The sequence below is a fragment of the Eublepharis macularius genome, chromosome 15 (assembly GCF_028583425.1).
Source record: "Eublepharis macularius isolate TG4126 chromosome 15, MPM_Emac_v1.0, whole genome shotgun sequence".
Classification (NCBI taxonomy): Eukaryota; Metazoa; Chordata; class Lepidosauria; order Squamata; family Eublepharidae; genus Eublepharis; species Eublepharis macularius.
The window spans coordinates 51,602,621-51,614,863 of record NC_072804.1 but is presented as its reverse complement, the minus strand read 5'-3'; the positions used below and the strand labels follow the sequence as shown (position 1 = coordinate 51,614,863).

Sequence of the window (12,243 nt, the reverse complement as noted above, 5' to 3'; positions counted from 1 at the left end):
CCCTACATACACCTCCTCCTCCCAGTACTGTTCACACAAAACAGACACATGGAGTGGTGAACAAGGAATGATTAGCAGGTAGGATATGAAAAAATGCATGTTATGGAGTGGGATGCCTTCTATGCTAAGATGACTGAAGATACAATGGAGAGGAGGCGTCGGCAAGAACAAGAGTGGCTTCTGGGGAACTAGCACTGACTTGTTGTATCTCACACATCTGACCCACATCTGCACAACTGCTCACAGGCACAGTCACCCCCAGGTTCATATATTCGCCACTTGAAAAATGGGGAAGTTGGAACGGAGAGACTGGTGGAGACCCACGTTATCTTTTAGGCTCAGGCTGCCTAACCCTGGCCAGACTGCTCGTTGTTTCTGGCCAGTCAGGTGCTTGACAATTTCTGGTTTGCTTTCCCGTTAAAAATGGGACGTTTCACCAGCTCACCAAACGTGGCCAATGGGCTGTATTCCACTTGGCATATCTCTAGTTATGGTGCATAAAGTATGGTAATGATAACAAAAGAGGAGGTAGGTGAGACCTTGAGAGCAGACCGCCATTACAATTTGGCATAGTGGTTAAGAGCGGCACTCTAATCTGGAGAGCCAGATTTGATTCCCCACTCTTCTGCTTGAAGTCAGCTGGGTGACCTTGGGTCAGTCACAGCTTCTCGGAGCTCTCTCAGTCCCACACATCTCACAGGGTGTCTGTTGTGGGGATAATAATAGCACTGACTTGTTAACTGCTCTGAGTGTGGCACTAATCTGTCCTGAAGAGCAGTATATAAGCACAAAGTCATCATCAACATCACCATCATCATCTCCGTAGGAAATACTGCCCCGGACTTGGTTGGTCACTCCGTCTATATCCACACATTCTCTCATTTGCATGCGGAAAACTGTTTTGTGAAATACTGCTAGAATGCCATGACAGCACGACCTCCAACCATGTCTGGCTGCAGTCTTGTTTTTAGGCATCATGTTTGGCGATAAAAGGAGGCATCGCAGCAATGTCTGCCATGTATGAAACTGATAAGGGCATACTGGAAAAAGTGTGAATGCCTTCTCGTGATTGACACTGATAAGACAGGAAGCATGGTGTACTGGTTAGAGCATCAGAATAGAACCTGGGAGACCCCAGTCCGATCTCCCTCTCTGCTTGCTAAGCCAGTCAAATATTCTTGGCCTAACCTTCCTCACAGGGTTGTTGTGTGGCTAAAATGGAAGAGAGGAGAATGATGTAAGGTGCCTTGGGTCTCCATTGGGAGATGGGCAAGGTATAAATGATGTAAAATAAATAAATATTAAAACCAGCCCATGCTGGAAAGCGATCAGATTCGTGTCTGCTGGGAAGCACTTAGACAGTCTGGATGTGATAAGAGATTGCACCTTAAAAGCAGGGCCATGTCTTGTGTGTATGCTGAGATACCACAGAAAAAGCACAAAAATGTGAATACCTAGATCAAACTCCTACAATTAATTGGCCAAGATTTCTTTAATCAAGCGCCGGGCCTAATGATTTGCACGTTTGTATCCTCACAAGCGTTTCCAGCTGAACATAAGGGTAATTGAAGAACTTCCCGCATACTTCCTCCAGAAGTCATCCTCGCTTGCATGCACACATATGACCCCCGAGACAGCACACACATTCCCTCGCCAACACACATAACCCCAAACACACTTCTTCTTTCACACACAAACAGGCCAGTGGGGTGAATGGCAGCAATGGCGTCATGTCTGGTCTTTTATTTTTTTCACCAACCTTGAATGGTGGCCAGCGGGTTGGTGGCCATTAGCGCAGGGTTTAACCCGGCATTCACCCCTAGCACTGTGCTTCTGAAATCAAACCAGATCAGCAGGTTAATGTAGGAGTCTACAGTGCAAAATATTCGAGCGGCCCCTGGCACCCCAAAAGGCAAATCGCCTCTCTTGTAGGTCCAGAACTGTAGCAAGAGGACTCAAATTAACACACGCAGGTCATTTGTTCTAAATGGATTCCACCATCTTCTCAAGATTCCAGTTCCCTTACTATTTGGGGGAGGGGTGCCAATGCCAACCCCCATGCGGGGCCTGGAGATTTCCTGGAATTGCAACTGATCTCCAGAGGACAGAGATCAGTTTTCTTGGAGAAAACAGCAGCTTCAGAGGACGGACTCTACGACATTATACCCCGCTTGAGGTCCCTCTCCTCCCCAAACCCCACCTTCTCCAGGCACCACCCCCAAATCTCCTGGAGTTGGCAAGCCTAGTTTGGGGGACACAATGCCCTATACGTGAAGCGGTCACCCAATGCCCCCTCCGCCATCAGAGCATGGGACCAACCAAGATCCACTGTCCCCTTCTCTACCATTCAAACCACTGCAGAGCGCTCAATGGACTTCCTCTCCCCTTCCACTTACCCCGTACTGGGATTCAGGCCTTGCAAGCTGATCGCCGGGTGACTGCTGCTCTGGGGGCTAGGATTTGTGCTGTTGCTTGGGGGCGGCGTGACTGAGTTGAGGGCAGTGCCCCCTGCTCCCACCGCTGTCCGATTGGGGGTCAAAGAGCAGACCGTTGGGGATAAGGTAGTAACTGCCCAAGAGAAGAGGAAAGGAGGTTAAAGAGAGAGGTGGGGATCCCTACTAGAGCATCAGTCAGAGGGTTGAGGGGAGAAGGATGTTTGCAAATATTGGCAGACCTCGGGAGTCAAAAATCAAGAAGAGCATACCCTTCCAATGTAAATTATAAGCATAAAACCAATCAGCTATAGAAACAAGGGTATTACAAGACTGACGAGGCTAACCGTAAGTGCAGTTACAAGCTTCTAAATTCATTGACTTTAAGGTCGGTAACAAACCCAATGTAAAAAGCCCACTTCACTTAGCACAAAGTCTAAGGGAAACATCTAAAAATGATTAAAATACAGCAGAAAAATATCTACGCTGTAACAAAACAGTCCACGCACTGCAATATTTATGGGACTGTCATGTTACAATTTACCGATTTTCCTGCTGTGCTGGTTGGTGAATTCTGCGCTTACGTGCACTTGGGCGATCAGGGATCCTGATTTGGGTAGAAAGGCAGCAGATAAATGTTTCATAATCAATAAATGATTGCAGTTTCTGCAGTCTTGTTTTTTCACATTGGCTTTGTTGTTCATAACATGAATATCCTTCCACCGTGTCTACATCTAGCTCTGGCTAAGGGCTCCAGCTTCCAACTGCCAGTGAAAGGACTTTCAGGGAGATGAGAGGAGGCACCCTGGAGCTCTCTCATCCAGGGCGGGTTTTAGAACAGCCCTGGAACAAGCTGAGCCAAGTATGGACTGTGCTGTAGGAGTCGCTTGGCTCAGACCAGGCGTGCAATGACAACAAGAACAGACAAGAACCTAAAACCCGTCATTGTGGCCTGGATCTGAGAGAGCCACGTGACCCCTGTGGCTCAAGAGCCAGCAACACAAGGCAATGTCCTACCAAGAGTTTTCCCAGTACATCCACCCCTGCCTTCCAACATGTCTGAATCCAGTTCCTCTGTGCTTCCAATTAGCATCAATCATACTGTGACGGCAGGAAGCAACTGAGCACCCATTCATCTGGCTCAGTGGAGAATTCCCTCACTCAAGAACATCTGTATCAAATCCCATTGTCGTTTGAATTTTCTTTCTGAATTACTTGGATCCACTTTGAGAGCTCGTAAGTAGGGCACTAAACTGAGGGCCATCTTGTATTCTTTGTTCCCAGAGGTACACTGCTTCTGGACAGAGAGGTTCCTTCTGTAATAGCTGTCAAGAGACTGGCCCTCTCATAATTCACCTAATCCTTCCACCCCCCCTGCAAAAGCTAAATTGAGCTAACAGCTACCACTACATCTTGAAGTAGCGAGTTTTGTTTTAGCTGTGGGTCTCATGAAAAAGAAGACACACCCCGCTAAGCCAGAAAACTGGGATTCCTTTGGAGTTCATTGCTTTGAGGAAGCCCCTGGCAGAGCATGCCAAACCTTAAGTATCCTGCCAATGGATACAATGCAGCTACGTCCCAGTAAAGGCACATGGTGGCTTTAAGGTTAGGGATTCTGGCCCTGGCAGCTTGGGTCTCCCACCAACCTATAAAGCTCATTTAGAGCCGCTGCAGGCGGCATGGCTGGCTTCTTACACTCACCGGGGTGGTCATCAGTCCATCTTAGGGGAGGTTATCTGTCTCCTCCTCTCCTCTCAGAATTCCTCCTAGCTACTTCCTCCGCTACAGTGCTGTACTACACACGCACCAAGTAGTTGGCAGTGCAAAGCCCAACAAGCCCCGTTTGTATCATTCTAACACACACATTGCCCAGAGATCTCAGCATCCCACCGGCCAGTTGTACTAGAAGGAGGGTCCCGGGAAGAGGGTTGCGTGCAAGCAGAAGACGGCTACCTGTTGTGCTCAGACTACTGGAAGCCTGGGAGAGGGGCAGACTTGTGCCGCTGCCTGGGCTGGTTACCTGGGGAGAAGAGAGAAACAGACTATCAAAGACACAAGGGAGAAAGATCCAGAGGAGTTAGCCGTGTTAGTCTGTAGTAGCAAAATAGTAAAGAGTCCTATAGCACCTTTAAGACTAACCAACTTTACTGTAGCATAAGCTTTCGAGAACCACTGCTCTCTTCGTCAGAGGCATCTGACGAAGAGAACTCTGGTTCTCGAAAGCTTATGCTACAGTAAAGTTGGTTAGTCTTAAAGGTGCTACTGGACCCTTTTCTACAAGGGAGAAAGACCTCCAGAAGGCAGTCCTCTCCTGCTACCAAGGGATATACCCAAGTGGGGTATCTTTGAGGCTTGAACTCGGTGTTACCTGCTACATGGGTCAAGACAAGGGTGCCCATCCTGACTTGCTGTCATGCAGAAAAGAGGATATCTTACTTTAACAGTCCTCCATTGCTCCATTCAGTTTTGGACAGCTGTGATGAGGGGCTTCTGGCTTCTCTCCTGCAACTTTTTCACCAGCAGAAACAACCCTGGAGGCCTCTGTTCGTGCCTTTCCATGGCTCCAGGTGTACTAAGAAAGACATATGGAGCCAGAGAAAGGGGAAAACGCAGTTCTCTCCCATGGTTGTTTCACTGGTTAAAACAGCAAAGAAGGTAAGCCAAAAAAACCCTCTTCACAATACACTGAAATCAAATGGAGCAACGGAGCTACTCCATTCATCTGCGTGACAGCAAGTCAGGATGGACAAAAATGTCCTGACTCGTGTTAAGAGTCAGGACATTTAGTCCAACTGAAAGAAGTACACATCTCAAATGTGGGCAGGGGGCACTCACCATAACTAGTCTGCAGGGGCTGAATGGAGGGAGTAAATTAAAAAGCACAGCTAGGTGAGGAGTGAGAAGGTAAATCCCCAATATGGGGTTTGATCAATGGGGTTAGGCAAAGAGGACCGTGCTGAGGTTTACAGCAAGTGGAAACAAGGAGGAAATAAAGCGCACGAGGGTCAGGTAGGTCTTTGGATCATGTCAAGGTTGTATCAAGAAAAGAAGGTAGCAAATTACATACAACATGAGGGGAAATTAAGAGCTTAACAATATGATGCACTGTTCTCAAATCCTTCCTCGGGATGGTCCGCAGATGTGCTCTGAGAATTTCGCACCCAGACCTTAATAACCAGATGCTCATGGGCCCAGTTTGGATTGGTCTGTGTTGCATAGATTGAGGGAGTTTAAGCCTTCCCCTTTGCACTGTTTTGTTTGTTTATAGTCCGCCTTTCTCCTTGAGACTCAAGGCGGATTACATAGTGTGAGATTAGTACAGTCAATGTCAAGGACATTCAATAAACAATGCCACAGGGGTATATAAAGGCAAATTTGCAAAGCCATAACATTAGCAGAAATCCAGTACAGAGCACCGCAAATCTAAGACTGATGTATTAGACAACACAGAACTACCCAGTAGGAGCGTACTTAAAGAAACAGATAATAGTACATAGTTGCACATACTCCTGGGGAAATTCCCATTTCGGAAATGTGTACTGACGGGCTACATGTAAGCTTTCCCAACGGGGCAAACAGTAGCTCCCCAGCGCAATTTCAGAGCAAGAAAGCAACACAGCCGGTGGGAAGGGAGGCTTATGCCCTTTTTCTCCCATATGCCATGCTCCTGATCCAAATCAGGCCTGCACACACAAACACACGTACACACACCTGGGGTTTAAGTTCCAAGCACAGAACTCCCAGTGCACATCTATCAACCGGACCCGGGGTACAGAACCGAGGGCAGTGTATCATATAGGTAAGCCCCTATGTCTGGTATGTGCCATCAGGGGACCAAAATAGTAGGGTGCTGTAGGGGAATGTACGATGAGAGGGTTGTACCAGGGCAATGTAATTATGTGCAGGCAATATAAGGGAGTTTTCATGGCGGGAGGCAATAAGGTGCATAGGAAGGCACCATGTATAGTGGAGGGGAACGTAAGGTAGGTACTTATCATACTGTGGACAGAGGAAACAAGAAGTGGAGGAACGTACCAAGTGGGGGCTGTAGCCAGGCGGCTTGCCCTGGGCAGGTAACATGGGAGCAGTGCTACAGGGGTTGATCCGCTTCTCCTTCTGGCGGCGGTTGCAGAACCAGACGCGGATCACCTCCTTCTCCATGTTCAGTTGCTCGGCGATAAGTAGGATCTCCTCTGAGGTAGGCTTCTGGTTCTTCGAGTGAGAAGACGCAATGCAGGAGGTTAACAGAACAGCGCGGCAGCCGATATGGAGGGAAAGGAAATGGGCCAGAGGGGCATGGATGGGGGAATGCTTTCGTTCACTACAAGGGAAGTGTTCTCGACTGTCATTCAGTGGCGGGCTTGGATGTACAAGGGACTGGTGCACTTTCTCTCTGGTCACAGATCCAGAGGAGTTAGCCATGTTTGTCTGCAGTAGCAACAGGGCTTTTTTTCAGCGGTAACGCAGTGGAACGGAGTTCCGGCACCTCTTAAAAATGGTCACATGGCCGGTGGCCCCGCCCCCTGATCTCCAGACAGAGGGGAGTTGAGATTGCCCTTCGTGCCACCGAGCTGCGCAGAGGGCAATGTAAACTCCCCTCTGTCTGGGGATCAGGGGGCGGGGTCACCGGCCATGTGACCATTTCCACAGAGCACAATTTAAACATTAAAAAACTCGCTCCTTGTTCCAGCTGACCCAAAGTGATGTCATTGTGCAGTCCTGAGTTCCACCACTGAGTTCCACCACCTCCTTTCCCAGAAAAAAAGCCCTGAGTAGCAAAATAGCAAATAGTCCAGTAGCCCCTTTAAGACTAACCAACTTATTGTAGCATAAGCTTTCAAGAACCACAGCTCTCTTCATCAGATGCATCTGGCGAAGAGAGCTGTGGCTCTCGAAAGCTTATGCTACAATAAGTAGGTTGGTCTTAAAGGGGCTACTGGATTCTTTGCTATTTCTCTCTGGTAGCACAGTGGGTGATGGGGCATTGCCCTGTTTTGTGTTCCCCCACCTTTGCTGCTGAGAATTAATGATAGCATGTTTATGAGTTAAGGGGACCACTCAGTTAAGAAAGCTAGGCAGACTTTTGTTTTAAAAAGTCAGAAAACTGGCTGGAAGCAATTGACGGAGAGGCACAGCCAAATGTGTGCTGGGAGAACCATAAATGGATTTCCCCATGCTTTTTCACTGATAAATAGCAGAGGCTCCCAGTTTAGGTCACACAGCTTTGGCATCACGTAGGGTTGCCAATGCCAGGTTGGGAAATTCCTGGAGATTTGGGGGCGGAGCCTGGAACAGGCAGCATTTGGTGAGGGGAGGGAGCTCAGCAGATAGGATGCCATAAAGTCCCCCCTGCAAAGCTGCCATTTTCTCCAGGCAAACTGATCTCTGTTGTCTGGAGATCAGCTATAGTTCTAAGAGAACTCCCTTCCCCCCCTCCCTGCCTAGAGGTTGACAATCTAGCATGGATTGGGAGGGGGGGCAGTTTCCCAGTCTCAATTGCTGTGGTTTGCCTCTGTGGTAGACACATACGTGTTGCTGGTATGCTTCTTCCAGTGCGGCAAACAACAGCTTTAGCAGGCTGATGGTAGGAGAGGGTTAAATCCCCATCGGATCGGATCTGAATCAGTCAGCCAAAGTTTCCCTAAAAGGCCTTGGGCAATAATAAATGTAACAAGTTCTAAAAAATTGCCTACATTTGTTCCCCACCTTATTTCTTATCTTCAGGATAGTTTTAGAGGATAGTTTATTAGGATAGGATGGGGAGAGGGGGAGCTGGAATCCCTCAGCAGGTAACAACAACAACAACAACAACAACAACAACAACATTCGATTCATCTACTGCTCTTCAGGACAACTGAATGCCACACTCGTGCAAATGGTCCACCGTGGACCCACAGCCCTTCCTTTGAAGAGGCTTGAAGGCCAGGTGGTGGGGAGGGCCTCACCGCGAGAAAGCTTTTTTCCAATGCGAAGCGGACATTGGTCTCGATGCTGGTCCGTTTCTTGCGGCGCCGACCCGGCAGCCCGTCAAAGCCCAGGTTGGGACTACTCAGCTGGTTGGGGCTGGGAAGCGTGGAGTCCACAGACATTGTCTCTGCGACAGATGTGGGAAGAAAGGGAAAGAGCCATTTATTGGCGATCCACACTGCAGATACTTCCAGATACGTCCCCCTGCCTGCCACAGTAACCCTCACCAGAGTGCTTTTCCCGTCCCTCTTGCTTCCACAAGCAGGCCTAAGTTCTGCTCCCACTCCCTTTCCTGATTTGGTCATTTTAGAAGGTCCCCGCTTCAGTGGCTTTTAATCAGCCCGTGTCTTATTCGTTTCACCAGTTCTCTCTTCGTTGCAACAGAGGCAATGTTTAATAATAATAACAACATTCAATTTATATACCGCCCTTCAGGACAACTTAACGCCCACTCAGAGCGGTTTACAAAGTATGTCATTATTATCCCCACAACAAAACACCCTGTGAGGTGGGTGGGGCTGAGAGAGCTCCGAGAAGCTGTGACTAGCCCAAGGTCACCCAGCTGGCTTCAAGTGGGGGAGTGGGGATTCAAACCCGGCTCTCCAGATTAAAGTCCCACACTCTTAACCACTACACCAAACTGGTTTAAGGGGCAGGTGCCAAATCAGTCCCAAACACAGAGAAAATGCTATTTTGCCGTCGCTAATAATTTATACTGGAAGTGATGTCACTGGAGGGCCTCTAAAGTGCATGTACACTTTGCGCATGAATGAGAGATCCGGATCGGGGCCCACCACTCGCTTGCTGCCCCTCCATCCCCCAGTTTTGAGATGGGGGGCTGCCTACCTGTAAGGTTCAATCTGATCCTCTGTATTACTTTCCCTTTGCCCCCTCAAAAGTCCCTCCAGTGCTTGACCACTTACACCAGGGGTCCCCAACGTGGTGCCCATGGGCGCTGTGTTGTAGGCTGACACCTTTCCTGGCACCTACCCTGTGTTTTTACAAAGTGGGAGGGGTCAGGTAGGACTTTTGTCCAGCAAGCCTTCTGACTGGTTGTTGGAGATTTGATTGGCAGTGCAGAGTTTTTAAAGTGCTGCTTCAGCAGCTGCTGCCACCCACAGCACAGGGATCTTCACTGCGGGCCAAGCTACAAGTGACGAATGACACCTGCCTGGCAAGTGTCATTTGTCACTTGTAGCTTGTGGAGCGCAAGTGAATGGCAAGTGAACAGGGAGGAACACATGTGAGTCTGTTCACTTGCCAGGCAAGTGTCATTCGTCACTCGTAGCTTGGCCCTGAGTGACTGAAGGTAAGCTGTGGCATTCTGTGGCTCCTCCCACCAAAAGGTTGGGGACCCCTGACCTTCACATACGCACTAGACCTCCACTTCTCTCTTACTCCTTACTTACCAGCGTCATTGAGCCATTTCTCCAGCAGAGGTTTGAGCTTACACATGTTCTTGAAGCTGAGGTTCAGCGCCTCGAAGCGTGAGATGGTTGTCTGGCTGAAGTCATTCCCATAAAGCTTCCCCATGGCCAACCCCACGTCACCCTGTAGAGGACGGGATGTGGGGGCAGAGGAGAGAAAACGTCAGCCGTGCACATATCTAGCGTAGGGCGTGCCACAATCCTAAACCTGGCATTGCAGACTGAGCACAAAATGCATCAAGTGGAAAAACAGAGTGAACTTTTTCTGCTTCTACCATAATTCTAGGAACTTAGGCAGTTGATTCAGGATGGATAAAAGGAAGTAATTCTTCACTCAGAAAGTCGTTAACTTGTGAGACTCACTGCCACAGGATGAAACCAGCATGGCTGCACTGACATTCTTATCCAACATCCCAAGAATCTCTCCTTTCACTTAAAACAAACATTTCTGGCATTCCAGGAACCAAGTCTAGACTTGAAAATCTGTGAACTTTCAAATGGAAGAGAACTTCCAGATGCCAGAACAGAGTGTCTGTTGCTCAGAAGATGGGCCCTAGTTTCTTGCCCCAGGTAGATACTTTATTTTTACTTAATGCAGTTCTTATTCTGCCCTTCCTCCAAGGACCCTGGGACAGCATTCATTGTTCTCCCCTCCTCCATCTGCAGGGCTGCCAAGCTGCAGCAGCAAACCCCCAGGAGGAATCGGAGAGCAGGGCTCAGCACACCGGTGTCACGCTGGTGTGCTTATACCACTTCTGGTAAAAACTGGAAATGACATAGCAAACACTCTAGCATTTCACAAAAACTCTGTGGTTTTGCCATAGAGGCTTTGCAGAATGCTAGAGCATCTGTTATGTCACTTCCAGTTTTTACTGGAAGTTATGTAAGCCAGCATGCGGTCATTCCCCTCCCCATTTCCTCCTGCCAGTGCCTGAGGCGCCGGTGGACAATAAAAGGAAATGCCAGGAAGCCATTCGTGGACAATAAAAGGAAATGCCAGGAAGCCATTTCCCTATTCATTTGATCCCCACAAGCCACAGATGACTGAACTGAGAAAGAACAACTGGCCGGGTCACCCAGTGAGTTTCACAGCAATCAGAGATTGCCCAGTCCCCAGTCCAAGTCCAGAACCCTAACCTGTACACTACACTAGCTCTCTTTGTATTCAGAAGGGCTCCACTCCATTTCAAGATAATAGGATGAATAGCCTCCCCAAGCCAAGCCTCCAGGCCCATACCTGTGTGAAGCCCAGCTTGATACGCCGCTGCTTAAAGGTGCGGGCAAATTGCTCCAGCTCCTCTAGGTCGCTGGGCTCCTCGGGGTGTGACGGGGTCTCCAGGCATTTGGGCGGCTGCGCGTGAGCGAGGTGAGACTCGGGGAGGCCAGGCCGAGTCACTTGCTGGGGAATGGGGAGAAGCCATAGAAACAGTGATCCAAGAGGCACCAGCCACACCGAACATGACCCAAACAGAACGAGCAAATAGAACAGAAGTACTCCAGTCTTGGCCCACCTATCCTGGATCCCAATTTGTTTACGGGCACCGTTCAAGATGCTGATGTTAACCTTTAAAACCCAGGTGCCACCCTGCACATGGGCGAAATCAACAGCAGCCCGTACACGGGCTTTCTCTGTGGTGGCCCCTACTCTGTGGAACGACCTGCCTGAGGAGGTCATGAGAGCGCCCACTCTCCTTTCCACAAACGATGCAAAACCGAATTATTCAAAAAAGCTTTTGTACTGTAGGGAGGGGGTCTCAGATGCTCCACTAATGAGTTAGGGACCATAGACTTTCACCCATAGACTCCATCATTATGTTGCTTTATGTCCTATCTGTTGCTTTAAATATGTGCTCCTATGTCAGCCCTAGAATTGCTTATGCTCTGTTTCAGCATTTCTTCAACTCTGCATTGGATTCTTGCCAGGGCTTTTTTTCTTGGGAAAGAGGTGGTGGAACTCAGTGGGTTGCCCTCGGAGAAGATGGTCACATGGCTAGTGGCCCCGCCCCCTGATCTCCAGCCAGAGGGGAGTTTAGACTGCCCTCCGAGGTCAATCTAAATTCCCCTGTCTGGAGATCAGGGGGTGGGACCACCAGCCATGTGACCATTTTCAAGAGGTGACAGAACTCCATTCCCCCGCGTTCCCCCTGAAAAAAAGCCCTGATTCTTGCTAATGCTATGTCTTTGTAAACTCGTGTTTATTTACCCTATGGCATTGTTTCTGAAATTGTCCTTGATACTGACTGTACTAATCTCACTGTTGGGAGAATTTTGGAGTTTGGGTCGAGGGCCAGGCCCAAATGCAACATGGAACCAGTCTTGGCCTGAAAAGCACCTTCCTAAAGCTCTCAGCACATAAGTTTCGTTTCTTGGGGGCTGGCTGAAGGTCTTCACCCCCTTTGTGACAAAACCCAGATAGA

At 48.9% G+C, this 12,243-nt stretch overlaps 1 protein-coding gene across 2 annotated transcripts in view; it reads right to left on the bottom strand.

The window, feature by feature from the left end:
- Window positions 1–12,243, bottom strand: part of POU2F2 (POU class 2 homeobox 2) — a 28,751-nt gene that overhangs the window by 1,033 nt on the left and 15,475 nt on the right. The window contains exons 8-14 of one of the 2 annotated variants that reach the window (XM_054999436.1): window positions 11,064–11,225; window positions 9,809–9,950; window positions 8,378–8,526; window positions 6,468–6,644; window positions 4,386–4,452; window positions 2,397–2,568; window positions 1,760–1,833 (exon numbers count right to left, since the gene is read on the bottom strand). In XM_054999436.1, the coding sequence (XP_054855411.1) occupies window positions 1,760–1,833; window positions 2,397–2,568; window positions 4,386–4,452; window positions 6,468–6,644; window positions 8,378–8,526; window positions 9,809–9,950; window positions 11,064–11,225 (943 nt within the window). Of the gene's footprint in view, window positions 1–1,759; window positions 1,834–2,392; window positions 2,569–4,385; window positions 4,453–6,467; window positions 6,645–8,377; window positions 8,527–9,808; window positions 9,951–11,063; window positions 11,226–12,243 lie in introns of those variants that run through there. The other variant, XM_054999437.1, reaches the window with a different exon arrangement.